At 35.6% G+C, this 24,522-nt stretch overlaps 1 protein-coding gene across 3 annotated transcripts in view; it reads left to right on the top strand.

The window, feature by feature from the left end:
* Hmcn1 (hemicentin 1) overlaps window positions 1-24,522 on the top strand; it is a 381,331-nt gene that overhangs the window by 102,441 nt on the left and 254,368 nt on the right. For all 3 annotated transcript variants that reach the window (XM_048809830.1, XM_048809832.1, XM_048809831.1), the window contains exons 3-4: window positions 4,764-4,922; window positions 5,933-6,055. In XM_048809830.1, the coding sequence (XP_048665787.1) occupies window positions 4,764-4,922; window positions 5,933-6,055 (282 nt within the window). The remainder of the gene's footprint in view (window positions 1-4,763; window positions 4,923-5,932; window positions 6,056-24,522) is intronic.

The following is a 24,522-nucleotide window of genomic DNA, read 5'->3' as shown; positions in this document are numbered from 1 at the left end:
TAGATAACATATCTTACTTGGGTCATAAAATTGTCAAATGGCAAAGCAGATCTCTCTCTCTCTCTCTCTCTCTCTCTCTCTCTCTCTCACACACACACACACACACACACACACACACACACACACAAAACCACCTTGGGGCATTTACTGCCAAAGCCACCGTCTTTATTGCTCTTCTACATTCCTTCTAAATATTATTTTATGTAACCTTATTAATCTAATCAAATTAAGATTATTTATTTTTATGGTTTCTCTTTGTATTTTACTTCAAAGCAGAAAAGTAAATAATTAAAAACAGATGTGGTTCTAGGGCTGGATTTATCCTCAATACAATGAATTTGTTTCTTTTTTGGGGGGGGGATGCTACTGGGGATTGAACTGAGGGACACTCACTCCTGAGCCACATCACCAGCCCTATTTTGTATTTTATTTAGAGTCAGAGTCCCAATGAGTTGCTTAGGAGCCTCACTTTTGTTGAGTCTGGATTTGAACTTACAATCCTCCTGTTTCAGCCACCTAAGCTGCTGGGATTATAGGCATGTGCCACCGTGCCTGGCAAATTTATCTTAATCAGTTAACTATTTTTACTTCCATCTCCCAATCACTTTGAGTAATTGGTGTACCTGCAATTGAGCAGCAAATGACAAAAGTAATTGCTAATAGAAAGTCACTCCCTTTGCTTAGCACATGTTCTTACTAACTAGTATGGTGAACTTATTGAAAGAGTGATCTCACATCCACTTTTGGGAGATACAAGAACAAGATGCATTTTAAGAGACTGAAGACGGTGTGCATACTGTAGGTGAATTGGTAGGTAGTGTCTTTATTATTTTTATTATATAATGGCAACTTCTTTGGACCTATTGTAACTGGTTTGTTGCTGAAGTTTTCTGTCAGAGCTTTTGCTAGACTGAGTTCCCTGAAGGACAAATAACCCTTTGTCCTCAAAGGAGCCTGAGTTACAGGAGTGAAGGACAGAAGTGGGAAAGTTTGACTCTTTTCACCTAGCCATCCTGGTGTCCTACCCAGAAGCAAATCATTCCCTGATTTCTTAAGCATCTTTTGTGTGAATCTCAAAAGGATAAAAAGTTTAAAAGGGTATTCTGTTACATTGCTTTTTCAAAGCAAAATGCACAGGTGGGTAGAATGAGGTGGGTGTGGACTACAATGGGAAAATCCGGGATTTTCTTTTCAAAGTGTGCCTATAAACAAGAGAATTTCCTTAAGGGTAAATACATGACTCACTGAAGAGTAAATATTGCAGGTTCCTGTGACAAAATAACATCCACAGGCTTATGAAGCCTGAATTCACTCCACCCATCCTACTTACCCAACCACAGGATTGCTGTGTTCCCCACAATACTGTATCTGATCTGTCTGATTTTAGGTGATGATGTGGGAGGAGTTCAAAATGTTTTCTTGGGATACTATTTCAAGATCTAAATCCTGGAGAAAACTATAAATGTTGTTTTCAACAAAATAGATACGAAGGAAAATTAAAGAGTTTCTTTAAAGTCCAAATTGTCAGAAGCAGTTCTCCAAAATTTTCTTTTTTTGGCAGTGTAAGGGATGGAACTCAGGGCCTGATACATGCTAGGCAAGCACTTTACCACTGCACCACATCCCCAGCCCAGTTCTCCAAAATTTTTTTTCTATTTTATTTTTAATGTTTTTATTAGTGCATTATTGTTACATATAATACTGGGATTCATTTTTACATAATCAGACATGCATGGAATATAATGTGCTATGTTTCAGTCCCTGGTTGTTCGTTAAAATGGCCATTCTGCTATAAGTTATCTTTTTTATTCTTGTGTCTTGAAAATAATTTCAAGAATCATTGTGGAGATTTTAGTATTAGAATTGACTTTGAATATCATTCATCTGATTACCCTGTCAGATGTCTGAATCCCTTCCAGAGAGCTGTCAATACCCCAGACCTAAATAACACTAGCTAGAGATCTGAATTCTGGCCTGTCACCAGAAGATACCTGAGGTTTCCCCTGGAGCAATGTGGGGGGTCCTTGGGGGATATTGGAGGCTCTTACATCTTTCTTTGGCAGGCAGATCACAGTACTGAATAGTGGTCTAATTGTCCGCTAAGTCCCCCAGCTTCCCTCATATAAACTTTTATTTTGGGGAGGTACCAGGGATTGAACTTCGGGGCAGTTGGCCACTAAGTCATACCCCCAGCCCTATTGTATTTTATTTAGAGACAGGGTCTCACTGAGTTGCTTAGCACCTTGCTTTTGCTGAGGCTGGCTTTGAACTTGTGATCCTCCTGCATCAGCCCCCCAGGTGCTGGGATTACAGGCGTGTGCCACTGCGCCCAGCTTCCACATATATCCTTTTAAACCAAGTCTCTTTCTACATACATGTTGATTTTTAATAATCTTCATTAATCTGTTGTATAAATAGTCTCCTTTTTCTGGATGATCTAGATTTTATTTCATCAATTTTTGTTTAGGACTATTAATGTCATTATAATTCATGTGAACCACGAAGCTTTTGAAATTTTTAAAGTATTAAGGCACATCATTTTCTGATCTACTGCAGATATTGAGTGCCTCATACATAAGATATTCTTTGTGGATATTCAAATTGAAGTAAACTGAATTTCTTATGTGGACCCAGCAAAGTTCTACCAGAGAAATTCCAGGGAGTTGAAAGATCAGTTGCTGAAGAGTTAAACTCTTCTCACTGGCAAATGATAACTGGAAAACTTGGAAATTGTTTTGATTGTTACCTATAATGCAACTGGAATGGAGGTCAGCAGTTTGAGGCTTGAATTTTGAGTCCACCTTCTTCAAGCTTATTTGGTGATCACTGTGTAGCAAAGGGGAGCATGGTATGTTGCCTGGGAGGGATTTGAAGCCTGAGCTCTGTGGAATTCTCATTGTCTCTCAGGACACCCCTACCATATTTTCTACAAGTGATGAAGGCCAGCACATGTCGCTGACGAGCTACAATTGTTCTGATTTATTTCATACTTGCTTTGGACACAACTTTAAATCAGATTCAATGTAACTTAATGGTTTCCACATGTATATTGTGTTTTCTTGATCATAGAGTTGCCAACTGTATTTTAAGAAAGAGAACCCAGGGTTGTAAAAGTTTGTTCAGCCTGCAACTGAGTTTCACACCTCAGTTTTATAGGTAACAAGACAGATGACACAAATAAGACATTCCAGCATGGGTATTCCACATGAAAGAATTGTAATCTAACTTAGAAACTAGGTTCAAAATTCAGTAGGAGTCGCTTACGTTAGAATAAGAATGTTGGAATGCCAATGAAAGTTCTGCAGTTGGACGTGAGCCCACCAAAGAAGTTTCATATTTTGATTTCATAGTGTTAGGTTTATCTGGAAAACAAATGGAATAAAAAACAGTTCCAAATTAATAAATAAAATAAAGGTATTGTGTCAATCTACAACTGAAAAAATATATATATGCATTTAAAAAAAAAAACAGTTCTGTGAAAGTTAAGATGAGCATAGAATTGCAGTGGGCAGATTAGAAGAGGCAAGGGACAGCAGCCCCTTGTGAAGGGCATTCCTGGTTCCCAGATCCTTCATTTGATGATCATCTTCACTTAAGGTTTGAACAGGGACTTTGTTTTTCTCTTAACGTCTCAGAGCTTAAAAGTTCAATTTATTGCAGTTCCTCTCCTACCCTGTCTTACATTTTAAAAAGAAGCATGGTAATCTGTGTTTTATTACTCCTTCGATCGATAGGATTTCTACTCATTTTTATTTATTTAATCTTGCTTTCCAGGAATTCATTTTTTGACTACAATTATAAGTGTAACTCTGAGATTACTTTTTTCCCCCCCAAATTCCAGGAGCAACATTTACTATAAAAGTTCACAAACTTCTGATTTGGTTTGTTTCGTTTTCCAGTACTTTTTTTTCCCTTTATATCTGAAGTAGCTTTGGCAACCTAGCACATTGTAGCTCTCAGAAGAATTATAAAGATAAAATGCATATCAGAAGACTGGCCAAGAATGTGCCTACTGATATTGATTAGTTGTATTTCAGGGTTCAAAGATAAACACAAGGTTCATCAAGTCAGACCTTTCCTAATACACTTAGGAAACTGTCTAATTCTGTACATTATGCAGTTTGTCTTCACCATACCCTACGTTTGTGTGCATGTACATATTTTTATGGCTTTAGGAGATGGTGTGGCTTGAAATGGGAGGGGCTGGGCGTAAATAACAGTGAGGCTCAATACAGTAGGTGTGCCTAGATTGTGCCAAGATTACTTTGCACAATGACATTCACCATTTACTCCCTGTTCCTTTATGTATCTGTTCATTCATTAACAACATTGGAACACCTATTAAGTTCTTTAAGGAACAGGAGTCCAGTGGGAGAAAGCATGAATGATAGCACAGTTCATCAAATGCTGCAGTACAGGGAGGAATAGTATTCTGTGGGTGTCCAGAAGAATGGGAATTTTAGAGTGTCTTAAGCCACTTGCTTGTGGAATAGAAGTTGATGCTGGGGATTACTGGAGTGTGAACCATCGGGTCAGGCAGAGTTGAATTCCATCTCTGCTCCTTCATTTACTCATTTTGGGACCTTGGGAAGAACTTCTGTGATTTAGTGTTCTGTTAGTGAACTGTGCTAAAAATGATACTTATCTCATGGATGTATGTAAAGAATCAAAGAGTAATAAAAATTAAACACTAAAACACCTGTGTCTTTTTTTTTTTTTTCCTCAGCCGATGAACTAATTAGGCTTTTCTTTCTGCTCAACAGGGTGGTGGTGATTGTCCAGAAATGAGTATTGGAGCCATAAAAATTGCCTTGGAAATTTCTCTTCCTGGCTCCTTCATCTATGTTTTCACTGATGCACGGTCCAAAGATTACCGGCTCACCCATGAGGTGCTACAGCTTATCCAACAGAAGCAGTCCCAGGTGAGTAGGGATCCACTCCAGACCCTTCTGAACACACCACGGAAGGGGCATGTATCCTCCCTGTTCTCCCCTGTGTGCCAAATAGCAATAATTACAACAATCTCTCCCCATAAATGAACTCTTTGAATGTGTCATTTAATTTAAACCTTAATGGGAATGTGAGATGTATAGAGAGCATTTGAATGTCTTGTATTTGAATACAGAGAAGAAGGGATTGGGGAGTAAGGAAGGAAGGTGATTGTTATCTTAAAACTGACAAAAATGCAGCCTTGACATAAAAAAGGCCTGGATTTTTAATGTCACCTCCTATGTGGAATCTGGCCCATGTTAGTTATTCATTGTATCAGTTCTTGCCATAATAACGAACTGTTTTAATACTTGTGGTTTAAAACAATACGCATTTATTTCTCAGATGTTAGCAGAGCTCTCTTCATCTAGGCTAGACTCGCCCACTGTGAGTCTGGACATGTTCGGGTTTGGCCTGTCTAAGTGGGACTCGGGGGTGAATTGGCTTTGCCTCACAGGTTTCTTAGCCTCTTTCTGAGGACAGTAGGTTAGTTTAGTCATGCCCTTCTCATAGCCATGGCAGAAACACTAGAGATCAAGTGGAAATGCATAAGGCGTTTTGAGTTGAAGTTCAGAACCTGCAGAATATCCCTTTTGTTTCTTGCTTTTGGACAAAGCAAGACAAGTGACTAAGCTTAGACCCAGAGATGACAAAATAAACTCTACCTCTTTAGTGAAAGGGACTTCAGAATCCTTTGGCAGGGTGAATGGGTACAGGGAGGGGTGAGGAACTGAGGCTGTTATGCAATCTTGCACCGTCATGGTCTCACATTCATTTCCATTGCTTTTAGCCTGTATTTCTGAAATGTAAATAATTCTGCTCCCGTATAGGTTCACTGTTAAACAGAGTGATTAAAAATCCCACTTGCCTAGCAATATATTAACACATAATAAGTGCTCAATAAGTATAAAGCCCATTAAACTTTTTTTTTTTTAAACCACAGGTGGTATTTGTGCTCACTGGAGATTGTGATGACAGGAGTCATATTGGATATAAAGTGTATGAAGAAATCGCCTCTACAAGTTCTGGTCAAGTGTTCCATCTGGACAAAAAACAAGTTAATGAGGTCAGTTCAATAAAGTAGGTCTACTTATTGCCAGCTACTTTACCCAACTCGGTTAGTTTGGCCTCATTGATTCCAAAACCTGTTTTAACTAATAGGATTTACTCCTAAACCATACACCAGTCAATAATATCCTTGAACTAATGTGGAGGAACAGATTTATCTAATATTAATTTCTAGATTGCATTATGCTATAGCAACACATTTTTAGATTTAAGCATACATGTATTTAATATTAATTTAGTTTTAATCAGAGATGTTTGTAGTTTTTATTGCTTAATAAGGTCAATTTGTGTTTCTAATTAATGAACTTTGGATAACCGGTAAAGTGAGGCTTGACTAGTTATTGAAGTAGGATGTGAAAAAGTTAATTATTGAACAAAATTCTAATGAGGTTTGGCATCTAACATTAAAAGTCAGAACTATAACTGAGTAAATAGTTATCAAAAATGTTTGGGCTGGGGCTATAGCTCAGCTGTAGAGTGCCTGCCTTGCACGTGTGAGGAACTGGGTTTGATCCTTAGCACCACATAACAATAAATAAATAAAGATATTGTGTAACAACAACAAAATGTTTGGTAATAAAATTTGTAACTCATATTAAGAAAACCCTAATATTTTCTTAAACGTCTTTGAGGTAGGTCTAATTGTCAAGATTTCCTTCTTCTTTATGTTGCCTTGGCCTCGCTCATGATAATAATATTTTATTTGCCTGTTAATTTATTTATTTGGCTCCCATTAAAGTTTCCAGGAACATACCAGTACAAAGATAAAGTTTTAAATGGACACAATTCACATTTAATTGATGCAGTGACTCTATCTTTACAAGGTCTATTAATTTCATGACAGATTCCCTTGTGTCTTGAATGAAATGGAGTTCTCTTATAGTTGAAGAGTTCTTATTACATCATAGTGGAACTAATAGAATCTAAGTGTTTGATAATAAAATTTATAGTGTCCTTGCAATAAAACCTATAATGTCTTTCCAATGTTAAGGACTTACAAATTCCTAGAGCCAACAGTTTAACAAAAACATTTTTCCCCCAAATATTGAAGTATATAAGCCTAGAGAGTTACTTTAATCTAAAAAGAGTTTTCTTGGAAGAAACAGCTTTTGAGAGATTTATGGTTTGAGTCCATGTTATGTCCCCTTTAGTGACTCAGAAATGCCTGGGCAGGTCTAATGACTACAAGGGGTCCCTTTAGCAGTTAGTATGCATACATTTTTGAATGAGGATTTGGAAACCTGAGAAGATACCAGAAAAGATTTCAGGACTCTCAGGGATTGGGTTTTATGTGTCGTCACCTATATCTTGCTTAAACAAATGAAGGAAAGGTTGCTGGTCAGAGTTTTTAAGCTTTAAATTCTGTAAGACCCTGGGGTATAGTCAGGATCACCAGCAGGAAGTGGGACATAAGAAATTTTGAGTTACAACCCTTAGGGTTTGGTGAGGTTCTGGATTGAAAGTGACAATAATGTTCACTGGAGACAGATGGGGTGTTGGAACCAGCAGATATCATGTCCAGTGGACACGATGGTTTTTAGCAGACAGTATTGGAGAAGAGGTAAAAAGACTCATGGCCAACACCTAGGGCTTTTGAAAGAACAGTTGCTTGGACCAGTTGATGAGAGGTCAGACACAACATTGAGATTGGAAGAAGTTAGGTGAAATTGTGAGGAGAACTATAGGACTTTATTAGTAGATGGGTCCCAAAGAAAAGGGAAAAAAAAAACCATGTGTCCTGTAACTGTGATTCCACTTATTTATACACACCCAGGAAAAATTGTGTCACTAAAAATTAAAAATATTGTCTTCAACTGGGAAAATGCTAAGCTTTATAGAGGCACACACTTTATTTATTAGATAAATGGTCTCATGAATAATTTTATAGATCTAGTAGATGTTCACAATTCTGACAATTGCCATATAACTTACAAGAATAATAATTTATAAAGTTTTGGTACAGAAAATTTTATAGGTGTAGTTAACCCACTGGTAAGTGTTTCTCTCGTGCATCATCAAATGATGTTCTGATCTGTCAATTTAATTTTGGAAAAATAGGGTTAGAGAAGATCATTGCTAAAATAGTCTATTTTTATAAAACCGAGTTTAATACCAGTGCAGATGGGTCTTGATCTATTTGCCAACCATAGCAATTCCAAGCGCTTGCTAAATGATGTAAGAAAGGATGTCTCATTTACTTTGGGCTGATGAGACTCAATGGGAATTTAGCTAGGGTGTCCTGGAGAAATTCTCTTTTTTTAGATGTTGTCCCCCATGGGTGTGAATCCCCAATCTGATGCAAGCAACTTGAGATAATTTTGAGAATAGAACAAATACAAGGAAGAGTGAGGAGTTAAGAAAAATCCAGTCTCTGGATTAAGTCATCACTCACTCCTAATGGTAAGCCTCTAGTTAAGGGAACAATATTGCACAGGCCAATTAGAATTGAGTATTCAGTTACCTAAAGGTAAACGAATCCTAAATGATAAATCTCTGCATTTTTGTGTGACATCTGCTCTGTGAGCCCCAGTTTTCTTGCTTGTGAAATGGAGATGGTAGAATTTCCATTTTAGAAATGATAACATTAAATGAGATAATGCATGTAAAATGTTCCATAGGAGATCTGATACAGGGTTAAGTACCCAATAAATGTTAAGTTGCTTTATAATCCTGGGGGTATTGCAAGTTTGCTTTTAAAGTGGGGGAAATTTTGTTAGAGTGTTACAATGTTTTACCATTTTACAAACATGTGAATAATCTGTAAAATGTTACATGTTTGTTAGAAAACAGAAGTCCAGTGGTAGCTGGGAAATACATCTGAGTGGGATAATCCAGAAAGAGCTGGGCAATTTTCTCTTTTCCTGTTGATGAGAAAAGGTATTATGAAGGCTTATTGGAACTGTGGAGAAGAAATGTTCTTCAAAGAAAGCCACCAGTGTGCAAGATTTTGTTAAGAGGGAGAATTTGGCATGTTAGTCATTTCTTTTTTCTCAATGTTCTGGATTCTTTTATTATGTAAACATTACAAATTCTAAGGAAAATAAATGCTCTAAGGATATCTACATTTAATAGCTCCAAGAACTGCGACGACGCCACACATGCGCCGAGTCCCTACATTTGACTTGAGAGAAATTTTTTATGTGCTCTTTCTAAAAAGGAAACTATGGAGTGCTATGATTTACCCTCTTAATCTAGTTCATCAATTTCCTCACCTAGTTGGGTATATTTTGTATCAGCTCTCTCTTGAGCTAACTTGAAGTTATTGTTCTCTAAACCATGATTAAGTAGAAGATCCTAGGTATCTTTCATCTTCATTTAACATAAAAGGAAAATCAAAGTGAAGAAATTACTTGGCTCAGCATCAGTGGTCTATAAATCACTGTATGATATTACATTTTGGAAACACAAGTAGAAACTCATCCCAAGGAGGTAACTTACTTCACCTTTGAAGACAGAACTAGAACTAAATCATGACAGTACTACTTTCCTCTTTGTTTGAAAACGGAGTAATTATTAGTTGATCCAATTAATTCTTCTTTTATTATAAGAAAAAGTCCAAATTTGAAATCCCAAAAGTTAGAGATCCTCTATCTTTTTGTCAAAGAAGCTAACATGAAAGATCCATTGTTAATTTGTCCTGAGTTTCCTCATCCTCTCACCCCACCTCCAGAACTCATGTCCTCCAACAGTCCCTTCAGACCCCAGGAAAGGTCTTCCTTGACATCCCAGCCTGGTGGAGCTGTTCCATTCTGTTAAATGTTAACATCCCAGTAGATGTGTCCATTACAGACTCAGGGTCCCAGGAATTGCCCCACCGAAAACAAATGGCTCACTCAAAGGGACAAAAGAACATTTAATAAACGATAACATGCCACCATCTAGGCAGAACTGAGGAAGCTCCAAATCCAGCAACAATAGATCCACCCATATGTCCCCTAAGTCTGGAGGGGAGGAGGAGACAGCTCCTAGGGCACTCAGTGAGACCCAGGCTGAGGGCTCACTAAGAACTGTGGCCTTGTAGGCAAACTGAAGCCTTGTCAGGATGGATTCAAGGGTATGCACACCCAACAGGTACCATTTTTCTGGTACCTTCCATTTCCCCAAATCTAACTAGAAGCCAGAAGTCTGGGGCCCTATAGAGGCAGTCCACAGAAGTTAGCATCCCAAGGCCCAAAGCCAGATGGAAAAGGGTAGACAACAAATCTATGGGGAAAAACAACAACAAACCAGTATAAACAGTACTGTGTAGGAGTTGACTTCAGGCTCTGGGACCATGGCTCATATCCTAGTTGTATGACCTTAGACAAGTTACATAATTTCCTGTGACTCCGTTTCTTTATCTCTAGAATAGGAGAGTGGTAGGGTTGTTGGTTTGAAGACATATCAGTAAATACTAACTGCTATTGGAGGAAGTAACAAAGAACCAGGAAGACAAAGTGACAATCTGTGAAAAATTCAGTGACCTGGCAACAGGAAGCCTCACAGATTAGAGATGACTGGACTTATTTCTCTTGCTAGTTTTGCACTCATTTTTCCTGAGTTAAGTACTGATATTAGAAAAACTATAAACTTTGTTGGAGTATGAATTTGGCACAGCCCCTTCCTGCAAATACTTTGGCCAACAGCCATGTTTGACTAGAATTCAGACCAAGAGCTCCCTGCATATGGGCTTAATGATGAGAATCATTCAGGGTTTTGAACAATTAGTGATGTGAAATGAGGTATCTGCTGCTTTCCCCCATTCCAAGTTTCACTGCAGACATGATTTCAAAAACATAACCTTGCTGCTGACCTTGAACATAAGTAGAAACGGGTGTTTCCTCTGAAACTTGAAAATGTATTGGAGACAACTCTAATATTCTAGAAAGCCACAGGAAATGTATGGGAAACAGTGTGTAAATATTTCCACGTATCCCTTCTTTGAATTTGCCTGTTGAAAATGAAGTGGAAAGCTCAGAGCTCATACATTACAATAAGCTCAGAGCTCAGACATCCCCAAATGTATATAAAAAAAAATATATGCACCTTAGTTATAGTGGAATGCTTTTCTTTCTCTATTGTTGGGCTAAGATGGGCATGTTATCCTCCAAGTGTGTGGCTAGGAATGCTAATGTTCCAGTCACATAATTACCCTTTCACTCCCAGGCACCTGGGAGTGCTTTATTGGTCACTTACAGTTAAATGAAGCCATGTGTACTTTCTGTTTCCCTTTGTTCAGGTTAAAAAAAAAGTCATTATTGTTTAAAATATTATCTGTTGGCCATAGACTTCTGAGCATATGAACAATTTTTTTTTCATGATATTTAAAGGGTATGTAGTACAAAATGTTCCTCACAAATGTGGGGGTAGGGTGGGGTGGAAGATGATGACTGTTCTCAACAGGACCCCATTTAGGCAAAATATACCCGAATTCAAGCAGAGCTCTGTCAGTGTACAACAGCAGCAGTGGGACCAAAGGGGATGGGAGATGGGGAATACGATTTAAAGGGGTAAATCTTGCAAAATAAGTGTGTATCTTCTGTTTCATGGTTGTGTGTATTGACTTTGGAGGCTGTTGAAGCTCTAGCTATAAGCTGCAGCAAAACATTCTATAATGTGTAGTGGGGTCATCGCTGCTACACAGTGGAACTCATGGCCTACGAAATGTAAATTTCAATATCGAGGTGTTATCCTGATGATCCTTCATAAGATAGTCAGGATATTTGAACCCTAACATCAAAAGAAAATACAATGAATACCCCTCATTAAAGCTTCTTTCTAAAGTACAATAAAAAAATCAGATATAAGAGTTGTCACTAAGGGGAGAGAAATTTATAGAAATGCCTGAAGGAATATTTCATAGAAAAGAAATGTTATTTAAGGGTAGACACTGTTCAATAAGTTGCATGTTTTCAACACGACCAAAAAAAAAAAAAAAAAAAAACCAGGAAAAAAGATAAATCTGCTTATTTAGCTGACTGTTTTGATTAGGAGATAAAATATCAGTTTACTATGAGATGTCAAGCTAACTGAATCAATTGCAGGCATGGCTAATTCTCAGTTTGCAAGAGTCCTAAATGACCAAAAAGTTACTGTGTCAACCTCATTCAAAATCCACACTGGTTTGAAAGAAATTTGCCATTCTACCGGTGTAGAATGTGGAGGAAACTAAATATTCGAATTGACAGAACAATGTCCCAAATGCTTGCTATTTAAAACCAAAACAACTAGCTAGCCACTGAAATCACTGGCCATCATCTCTTAAAAAGTTGCAAAGGAAAACAAGGAAACATGAAGAAAATCAGCCATGCTGAGACGAATAAAATTCCAAGGAACCAATTTTACACAGCCTTTAACAGTTTGGATAGTTCCTTGCATGTTTTGTACATTGAATTTTAAAACATTTCTTTTCAAACTTTTGTTTCGAGAAAGCACATGTCTATGATAGAATAATAAGTGCCCCCCACAGTATCTATATTTTTACATCAGAGTACCAATGATTTTTTAGGAATTGATTAAAAAAATTGAAAAACTATCACATTTAAGAGATTACATATTGGATGTTTAAAAAAACATTGTATTTAATGAGGATTTCAAATAAGAAAGCAATTATATATTATATTTTATATATTATATATTACATAACTTATATGTACATAATGCACTAATAAAAAAAGAGTGTTAAGAGGGAACTTTTTAGGTCTAGGCCAGATATTCCTAAAAATGGAGGGATCTGGGCTGGAGCTACAAAGATAACTGGCAGAGACAAAGAGGGGCATATGGAGAATGACCCTGGCTGCAAAAAGCTGTCACCCAGAACTGATGGGCCAAGCCCCTGCCTTGTGTGAGAGGCCTGTCCATTTGAGCTATAACCCAAGGAGTCCACTAACTTTCTAGAGTCCTTAATGAGTACAAGAACCTTGATGGGGTGGCAGGAAAGGTCTGAGCTAGGTGGGTTCACAAAGAGAAGGATGTGAAATATAATTTTAAAAAATGCAAATTAAGGGATGAAGAATCTTTCTTTGGTAGAGCTGACATACCTTCAACCTCCAGTGTAATGGTTTTTTTTTTGGTTCTTGATTTCTGTTTATTGACAAGAGGTTCATATAATCCCTCTTTTACTATCTATTTATAAGTGGTTTTTAAGGGGAAAGTACCACTCTCAAAGGAGTCAGAGATGCTGAATATCTGTGATATATAGGAAAGGCTTACACCATTTTCAAGTGTCCTGGTAAACTACTAGTTTAGCTAGCATTAAGCATACTGAAATTGCAATCTAGTAGAACTTTGTGCTTGTTAATACTAAAAATATTCTGTAATTTTTTTTAAATGCTAAGCAGTATAAGTGATGGTCATTTTGATGTGATATTATGGGGGAATAAAGACATTGTCTTGATGGGGAAAAAACAATTATATTTCAATCCTCTAAAGTAGGAGTTACAAAGACACAGCAAGATTTATTGTGTATGAAAAATAAGTGAGATCATGTCCAAAATATTTTGAAAAACATAGATTTGAAATTTTGGAAGAATTTTAGAGTCTCAGTCTCTTGTTTACCAAAAGGCTCTGAAAATCTCGACCAACAGGGCCATCTCAACAAGAGATTTGAATACCTTGGATGTTAAAGGACAGTTTTGTCTGTCACAGAAGAGAAAAAAAAAAATTCTCCAGAATGAGAAGTGCCTGATGCTTTTATATTTATGTAACTGAGGGCGGAATATGTTAGTAGTTTTTTGTTTCATGATGATAATTAGATAACTTGGCTCTTATTAATTTCTCTTATTAATTTCTCCATGTAGATCTTATATAATTTTAAAATTTTCGTAACTACTTTTCCAGGAACCCCATTACATAGTTATACTTATCTAAAAAAAAAAAAAAGTGATAGCTTTTTTTACTGAACACAGTAGATAAATATTATGAGGTAGAAGGAAAATTCTTGGTTAGTATCTTTGGAAATAATTCTATCAATTAAACATAGCTTAAAGCCTTGGGAAAAACATGCATATTGTTAAGAAAGAGATAAAGAATTTTATATACAAAGAATGATGAAAACTCAGGATCTTATTTTTCAGTATGATACAAAGAACAGACCACTCAAAACAGTAGGCTTAAGTAATGAAGTTAAGTAATTCCATGAAGATATTAAATTGCAAATGCCAAGTAATTACCCAGCATATGGCATGATTTAGCATTGTTTGCATTTGGTTAAATGTAAATAAAAATATTAATCTGGGAAAATCCGATTTTTCCTTCTCATTTTTCAACAACAAAGAGCAGAAGAAAGGGTTACGGAGTCAAAGTAAGGGAATTTTTTTGAGAAATTTTCTATGAACCAGGGTAAATACAGGAAAACAAGTCCTGCTTCATATACCTTCCAGGTTCCTTATGCATTCCTAACATGAACTGACTGCAATAGTGTTATAAATGCAAAATCTCTTGAGAGAGAGTGTGAGCTAGTCTTCAGAGCTCTCTTGTAACATTTTGGATATGATTTGGCTTCCTGACAAAATTTACAACTTTTTTCTCTTCCTTGTGAAAGGCCCCTGAAGAAAAATGCACTTTAAAGTGATATACCATATAATTTAAATAGCTTTGGTGTGAGTGACTGAATGAGGAAGGAAAAAAAAGTCTTTCAGTAATTCTCAGTTGTGATTTTAAATAGACATGAATATTTGATTTGCCTTAAAATATTGTTGGGTTATTTAATCAACCTTTTGTTTTTTTTTTAACGAACTCAGAAATATGGGATGGTGAAACTGTTACAGTTCATATATCAGTATCTTCTGTGAGAAAGAAAGTCTTTAGGAATCCTAGTGAATACATTTGTGATAATTTGACCACATTCATTTAAATAATTTTAATGTGTTAAATTAACTCAATAACATGATAATGACTAAAACATTTAATGATTAATAAATAATTAATAATGTAAATAAGTAATTAAATTTCTATTTAATTCAAGTAATGTTTATTAAAATTGTTTGGTAATATTGCAGTTTTAAAAATATAGGTATTTACATGTTTGTATGCATGTTTTTTTTTTTCCTTTTTTCCCCCCCCATGATGCTAGGGAACAAAAGAGGACTTCATGCATTCTAAGCAAGTGCTGTATCATGGAGCTACGTCCCTGCCCCCTTATATATGCATATTTCATGGGAAGAAATGGATAGATTATACCCAAATATGTTGACAATGACAGTAGTGTGATTATAGATAATTTTAATACTACTTGTAGTTTTTATAATATTTATTTTTTTAATTTATTTTTTTTATTGGTTGTTCAAAACATTATAAAGCTCTTCGACATATCATATTTCATACATTAGATTCGAGTTGGTTATGAACTCCCAATTTTACCCCAAATACAGATTGCAGAATCACATCGGTTACACATCCACATTTTTACATAATGCCCTATTAGTAACTGTTGTATTCTGCTACCTTTCCTATCCTCTACTATCCCCCCTCCCTCCCCTCCCATCTTCTCTCTCTACCCCATCCACTGTAATTCATTTCTCTCCTTGTTTATTTTCCCATTCCCCTCACAACCTCTTATATGTAATTTTGTATAACAATGAGGGTCTCCCTCTATTTCCATGCAATTTCCCTTTTCTCTCCCTTTCCCTCCCACCTCATGTATCTGTTTAATGTTAATCTTTTCTTCCTGCTCTTCCTCCCTGCTCTGTTCTTAGTTGCTCTCATTATATCAAAGAAGACATTTGGTATTTGTTTTTTAGGGATTGGCTAGCTTCACTAAGCATAATCTGCTCTAGTGCCATCCATTTCCCTGCAAATTCCATGATTTTGGTTTTTATAATATTTAGAATAACGAATATATATTATGGTTAAGCTGAAAAAAAAATACTGAAAGCATTTCCACTAAAAATGAGACTGTACAGCACCCCACAGGCTAATGGAAGAGGGTCACGGACAGGCTCTGCACTGTGACCCAGACATAGATATGGTGTCTCAGGACCTGCGTTTTGGAATATACGAGGAGGAGATCAAGTCTCCCCTGTCCAAGAGCAAAACCATGAACCAAACTCCACTGTCTGTTTTGCCTTGTCCTTGGGCATAGGCCTTCTCTGCCTCACCAGACTTGAGTAGTGATTTCTTCCTTTGTCCTGCCATGTTTATGTATTCTGTGATCTTTGACTGTCTCAGAAGTGAAATTGTTGTCTCAGAAGTAAAACTTGTCAGCAGTAGAACTATATTATCATGTATTCCCATGATCGTTGCCTCAGCCTTTATTTTCCTCTGCAAAGTGTGACATCCTGGACCCTTTTTGTTTTCTTGAAACCCTCTTGCCCTGAGCATCCATTAGATGATGTTCTCCTCCTTTGCTGCTTTTCCTAAATGCATATTTCCCAGCCTTGGCTAGCCTCTTATAAATACTTTCTCTTGATATTATAGTATAATTGTTTCTGTACTATTTCTATAAACTCTACAATAGCTAAAAAAAAAAACTCTTTAATTTGATATATTTCTACTGAGTATCAGAGTGCCAGGCATATAGTAAATTTATAGATAATATTTGTTGAATGATGATTGAAGAAATATAACAATGAAGTTGAGATTTGGATCAGCAGAATCTGGAATAAAATTTATGTATTAGTTTTTATGACAAACGGAGGAAGAAAGAATTGTCATGCTCATAGCTTATTGTGCACAGGAAGGTCTGTACCCAAGAATAGTTTATCCAGTGTAAGCTGGGATGATGAGTCTAGGCCACAGATGACTGAGAATTCAGGTCCAAAGTTCTCCATGATTCGTTTCTGCCAGTGATCTGGAACTTTCTTTGATGGAATCATGGAGGCCTTTCTGGACCCTTTCTTTATTTGAATCTGCCTGTCCATAAGATGACATTGTTTTCTTTGGACACACATTTAGTTGTTAAGACTGTGCATTTGAGGTTAGTTTTTTTCTCTGCTCAGGGATTCTTTATTTTTCTAACATGATAAACAACACTAGAGACTGTAGTTTAGGAATGTAATTAGCCACATACCCTGGTGTGGTGGCTCCTGCCTATAATCCCAGGGACTCAGAGACTGAAACAGGAGGATCATAACTTAGAGACCAGTCTTGGAAATTTAGCAAGGACCTGAGCAACTTAGCGAGATCTTGTCACAAAATAAAAATAAATAATAAATAGGGCTAGGGGGCTGGCGTTGCGGCTCAGTGGTAGAGTGCTCACATAGCATGTATGAGGCACTGGGTTTGATCCTCAGAACCACATAAAAATAAAGATATTCTGTCCACCTAAAGCTAAAAAAAATATTTAAAAAAAATAAATAGGGCTAGGAATGAAAAAAAGGTAATTAGGTACAGATATCACAAAGCTATTAGATGTTAGCTACACAGCTACACAGATTTACTGTATGTGAGGCAATGGATATATGACAAAAAAGGATTTTTTTTTTTGGCAGTTATAGGCTTATTAACTATCTGTCGTAGTGGAGAAAGTGGATCAACTAACAATGTCTAATACTTTATTCTTTTTTACATGAAATAATACTATCTTGCTGAGTATGGTTATGAGAAAATTATGAAGAGGGAAAGATCAGGCCAAAGAATCAATTTGATTTGCTAATAAGTTTAATTTGCTTTTTAAATCTTTCTGTAAGAAATAGATAACCTGTCTTGAATTTAAAATATTTTATAGTGGGAGGAATGTCACAAGAATATTCTGATCCTGGCTTCTTAGAATTTTGTTTTGTTTTTAAAGTTTTCCCCATTTTTACCAGAAATGTTGAGTGAGACATAGTACCAAATACATGAATGTAGACAAATATCATTTACAAATTCAGTCTGCAAAATTAAAACAAGTGGTTCATTTCCAGATGATGTTTCCAAAGTACACTATATAGAAATGCCTAGTTTTTATAAAATAACCAATTTTTACTCACCAAAACTTACTCTGAATATTATTGCAGCTTCAAAAATATTTAGAAAACTCTTCTAGTATTTTCTTAGTTCACTCAGGTTTTGTACCTCTTGTTTTAGATGGGGTCTGGAAGTTGAAGTTCAGAATTCCATAAGAGAACTTACTCTTTTGGAAATTTCTAGCCTGAACAGATGTACAAAAACCTAGCATCCCAATGGAAAACCATTCCTTTCCTATTTGAAGGTTTTCCAGACTTACTAACTTTTCTTGAAGTTGACGTTTATTTTGTTTTAGAAGATTGGTATTTAAGTGTTATTTTAAAGGGTACAGAAACTTATTTGGCTGGCTGAATTGACCATAATAGACTTTCCAGGTATTCATTGATTTCTTCATCTGTGGACTGAGTGATGCTAATGACACTATAAAGAAACATTCACAGTTTATGATTCCCTACCTGATAGAATAATTAGGAAATGAATGTATTGTCCTTGTGCCATTATCAAGGAAATGAACCAGCTCCTTTTAAAGTTATACTATTCTTCTTTCATTATGCAGCTAAGTGGTTTAACCTGTGCTCCTGGGGCTTCTTTGGGGTGGGTCTTGGGTCACTGAAGGTAGGCTTTTCTCCTATTTCTATTGAATCAGTTCTGCTTTTACCCGTTTTCTGTGTTTATCTATGTGCAAGTCTACTATAGTCAACTGATTAAAATGATCAGATTAAAATGTCCTGTTTTTTAAATATTTTTATTTTTTAGTTGTAGTTGGACACAGTTCCTTTGTTTTATTTATTTATTTGGTACTGAGGATCGAACCCAGGGTCTTGCATGTGTTAGCGTGCTGTACCGCTGAGCCACAACGCCAGCCCAAAATGTCCTATTTTTTTTTTTAAAAGAAACTTGAAAATAATTGATACAGGTTAATTGCCACTGAAAAATAAAATTGTTTGGAGTTAATTTATATAAAATCATAAGTTGTCAATCACATTTACCCACTTCAAAGATTAGAATATAAAGAATGATAAAAATAACATTTAGTTTTTGGGAATGAAATATCAACTGCAATATATTTTGTGAATGTTCTTTTTTTTGATGCAAATACTAGCATTGGCTTGGATCTTCAGTCATAAGAGGTGATATTTTATAATGTGTTCAATACTTCAAAGATGATAATAATACTTTGCTTATATTTGGCAGAATTAAGGGCTAAAATATGTATCTTATTTATGGTTGGTAAGGGAAACCATTTACAAATATGAGAAAAGGTGGTCCTGCATAGCTACCTCTGGAATCCCTGTTTCCTGTAGATTTAATATTTACCATTTTTCATCTGCTTCTATTTCTCTGGTCTCTGCTATAGTGCCAGATTGTGAGCTTCCTAAGGGCCAGAATTCAGGGGATTTGTCTTAAACACATTCAGCCCTGTATCCTACTGTAATGTTAGATTACTATGCTTTTTGAACAATAAAAGAATAAGTGAGGAACTATTATGTGTGTGGGGGGGTGTATGTAGGGGTGTGTGTGAGTAATTCTTTCACTTTATCCATTATTAATAGAAAGAAAGCATTTATCTTTGTGTTGTTGGTACTGATTGTATTTTTAAACATGCTATATGCTCAGGAAATATTTTAGATCAGTATTATTGAGGTGGAGTTTGTATGAACTAAAATATCTCTATACCAAATGTACATACATCTCAATGAAATTTTACAAATTTATTCACCTGTGTAAAGTCCACCACAGTTGTGATATAGAACATTTCCATTACCTTTAAAATTTCCTTTATGTCCCATCCCAGTCAGTTCTGCCCCCTACCCTTCAGTCTGTCAACCCCTGATTTTCTTTACATCATTTTTGATTGGTTTAGTCATTTCTAAAGTTTCATATAAATGGAAACTTTTGAGTCTAGCATTTTTCACTCAGTTTATTGTTTCTGAGATCATCCATATTGTCATGTGTACAATAGTTCTGTTCTTTTTATTTAGTACATTTGGTTTTATGGCTATACCAAAGTCTGTTTACCCATTTCCTTATTGTAGGACATTTGGGTTGTTTCTAGTATTTGTTTACTTTGTATAAAGCTACTGTGAACATTGCTGTGTGGTTCTTTGTGCAGACACATATTTTAATTTTTATTGAGTGTGTAGTTAAGAGTAAAAATTAGGGGTCATGTGAAAGTATGTTTAATTTTATAAGAAAGTACCAAGTTATTTTTCAAAGTGATTTTGCCATTTGACATGTTTTTGAGTTCCAGTTGATTCTTGCTAACAGTGAGGATTGTCAACCATTTAAATTTTAGCCACTTTTTAATTTTTAAAAAATTTTTGGAGGTTACCACAGACTCAGGAGCACTTGACCACTGAGCCACATCCTCAGCCCTATTTTGTATTTTATTTAGAGACAGGGTCTCACTGAGTTGCTTAGTGCCTCACTTTTGATGAGGCTGGCTTTGAACTTGTTACCCTCCTGCCTCAGCCTCCTGAGCTGCTGGGATTACAGGCATGCATCACGGTGTCCAGCAAATTCTAATAGTTTTATTTTTATCCTCATGTGTTTTTAATTTACATTTTCCTAATATTGAACATTGATATTAATTGCTGTCTGTCATTTTAATCATTTGGTGGCTTATTTCAATTGATTAGTTATAAGTCATGTTTTCCTGCTTATTTGAATGTCTAGTGATTGGGGGTAGACATTGTTAATGTTATACTTACTGTTTAATATTGGATTTTGTTGTATTCATCTAAAGATTATTAGACTTTATATTGAATTACTCATGAATTTTGTTGATCCTCCTCTGGTTGAGGTTTGTTTTTAAGCTCTTGTGGAGTGGTTAAAAATGACTTTCTCCTAGGATTAATTTAGTCCTACATATAAGATGTGGCCCTTCTATTCTCTCTACTAATTTTGCCAAGAATTTGAAAAGACCTGTCTATTGTGAGTGAAAAGAAGTCATGTACTTACTGTGTTATTTCTGTATGATTTCTAGGAACATTGAGTTATCCCTGGAAACTTTTCCTTTATGAAGAATATTCCTCTCTTGACTGCATGAGGTTTACCTTTTACATGTACAAATTGTTCTTCAGACAATAACTCAAGAGGCTGCCCATACAGATATCTAGATACTTTTGTCTTCAAAACTCCATCCTCTCTGTAATTTTGTCCTTAAAATTCTAGCTTCTTCAGTCTCTTCCAACTCGGATCTGTCTCATCAGCTCAGTAAGATTTCTCCAGTGGAAATTGCCTCCAGCTTGAAATTTGGGGTCTGTCTCATTTGTTTGTCATCTCTCAAGGATAACCTATCCATGCGGCCTATTGAATTATGTCTAAAAATAGTTGTTTCTATCATTTGTTTAGTGGTTGGAATTATTTTTAAGGGGATAATTCCTTACTTAGTGTATCCTCATGAAACAAAATTGATTTACTAAGTCAACAAATCAAGCACTGTTATGTATCTTGGAAAACAGCATTTTGCAGAGAATATACTATAGAGAACCCAGGGGGGACACGTAGAGGCAAGAGCATGAATTGGTCATTCAGCAAAAAATGTCTTTGAGAATGACATTGGTTATTTTATTATTTTTTTAAAATAATTTTTTTAGTTATACATGGCCACAATATCTTTATTTTGTTTATTTTTATGTGATGTTGAGGATCAAGCCCAGGGTCTCTCACGTGAGAGGCAAGCACTCTACCACTGAGCCACAACCCCAGCCCCAACATTGGTTATTTTAAAGTATTGAATTTTAATGACTTTCAAGGCAAATACAAATTATTATGTTTAAAGTGGTAAAACAGGCTAGTTAAAAATAACAGATAATCTTAATCATTAATGTTCAACCTTATAACATTTTAAGAAGTAATAATGTCATCCTAATATTTCCTTAGAAATGGTCTGCAATAATCAATAGAAAAATGGCAATTCTGGATAAGCCTCTCTATTGTGTTTTGTCTGGTAAATGTTCTTGTTTCTCACAAGAATTGGGGGAAAATTTGAGAAATTTGAAAGAAGAAAAAGTTATTAAAGTAACTAAGAATTATATTAGAAAAGTGTTTATCAAAAATGCACATGTATCTGTTACCTCATATATATATGCAGATAATATTTGAAATGATAATAAGTATCTCCAAAAGCTTACAAGAAAGAATAAGAATAAACAGTTTGCTCTTATAAAACCAACAGACATAAAAAGCATGATTATAGTTTTGGAAAATTACTAAGAACATTTACTATTGTGTCTGTTGAGAATTACAAACATAATTAAAGCAAAGAACTGTATAATATGATCCCATTTCTCTGAAATTATCATATGTATGTAATAGGTATTTTATTGTTAGCTATGTTAAAATTACCTTACTACTTTTAAGTTGTGATGAGTTTCCCAAAGTATCTTTCTTTACTTATCCCTAAACCACTAACATGATTGCACTACATGTCACTATAGTAAAGGACCATGTTCCTATATTCAGTCTTCTAAATTACACCTCTTAAGGCATAGGCTTAGTGCTGATTGCTCTGTTACTAAGACTTATAAACACAAGTGTATGTCTGTAACTACACGCATTAGAAGATTTCGAATGTGTAGTTAATTCTATTTCTCAATGCCAGATGCATTATCCCCTTTAATTTTGTCTACTCTGACTAGAGACAATAGCCAGTCTCCTACCCTACAATCTATAAAATTTCCAAAGAAGTATAGGTTGCAGTTGTCTTTTCTTGTGCCAGTAGCACATCTTTTCATGATATTATCCTCAGAGAAATGATTTCATGCTGTGCATGTGATACCAAACTTATTAATACAGTCTTTTAAGAGCTTCCTAGTCATTCTATAAGGATTCACCAATTGGAAATTTATCTTTTGAAATTTAAGTAATGCCTAAATGCTTATTGTGTCCCTGAGATTTTGCCTAAAGCTAGATAATCATCTTTTTCATAATTCAAGGACTAAGACAACACAGATTTTGCTCCACTTCATTGGGCAATGCATTTTACCAAACATTTAAATCCTTAATATTTGTATAAAGATTAAGTGTTTAAAACTCTGAGAAGGGAGAGAAAGCAAGAGAGAGAACATGCAAGAGAGAAACAAATCCAATTATGTGCATGCTCAATGACTCATGCAGGATCTAAGTAAAGGTCACATTCAATATGCATACTTCAATAAATAAATACTCTAGAGAAGCTTTTTAGTTAGATATGTGTAAACTTTATATCTTAAGAAACTTGAAGATAAAGCTAGAGTGAATTTCCTTTGATAAGGTTGGATATATTTATTCATCTCTTGCTTGCACAAAATATATTTATTCAATTTCCAATCTTAAGTAAAAAACTGTAGTTTCTTTTTAGGAAATTGTGCTGATTACATCAAACTTAATTCTGTATATGGAATACATCATGAAGAACTATTGTGGAAAATATATGTAATGTACCCTTTGGATGTCAGCCCTCTAGCCCAGGTCTTCATCACATCACACCTGTATTTCTGCAATAATTCTTTCTCTACTACTTTCCCATCCAGCAAGATAAACTTCCTCAAATATCACTTTCATCATGCTGTGCCTCTGTGCTAAAAACGGACCTGTACTGCCAATTGAATGCAGTCCAAATTGCATTTGTTGGAATTCCAGCCCTTCCAAAATCTGGCCTTCCCTTGCCATCCAAATATACCTCCAAGTATTTCCTAATACTGGGTTCCCCACTAATTGGGCTATCTACTATCAGCCTCCACAGTGTTGGGTACATTGCTGCCTCTGCACTTCTGCTTCTAAAACGTCCTCAACTGTGGATAAACTCATCTTTCAGCTTTTAACTTCTTCCTTCCAGCCTTCATGGACCATCCTTCCTACCACCTAATATATAAATCCTTCCAAGACCCCCATGTAGAGCCCATCCTAGTGCATCTGCAGTACTTGATATATATTATGGAACATTTTCTCATCCATTCCAAGTAACGCTTTTTGTTAAACAAAATTAATATCTATTAAGTGATATTTATTTTACAATCATTAGCACATCATAGATCAATTTGAAGTGTTTCCTTTCTAATTGACACATAAAATAATGATATATGTCAAAATCATATATATAAAATTTATTATTTCTAATGACTTCCTGCGTGTCTGGTGTGCTGGCCCAGTGTTGTGGATTTTACTACCACGGAAAAATTTTTTCATCTTACTCTTTTTGAATACCCTATACTAAACATCTCTCTGAACTTCTTGAATATATTTATAGTTGGATTAAATTTAAGAAAGAGACTGACTGTGATTGCTTAGGTAAGTACTTTTATGAATTATGTTTTTTATTTCAAAAATTTCCTTGAAGTATTATATACATATAGCAAAGTACACATATGCATGCAGCTTAGAACACTTACAAACCTAACTCACCCTGGGTCACCAGCATTCAGACTGAGAAACATGCATCAAGACCTCAGAAATCTTCAGGCCACCTTCTGATGACGAGGATTTTTTGTCTTTTGTGTAAATGAAATCATGCAGCCCATACACTTGAGTGTCTAGTTTCTTTTGTTCAATATTGTTTGTGAGTTTCACCCACATCATTGCATGTACTTGTAGATTGCTGGTTCTTGTTGGTGTGTA

The sequence above is a fragment of the Marmota marmota genome, unplaced genomic scaffold (assembly GCF_001458135.2).
Source record: "Marmota marmota marmota unplaced genomic scaffold, marMar, whole genome shotgun sequence".
Classification (NCBI taxonomy): Eukaryota; Metazoa; Chordata; class Mammalia; order Rodentia; family Sciuridae; genus Marmota; species Marmota marmota.
This window is presented reverse-complemented; position numbering and strand designations above follow the sequence as displayed.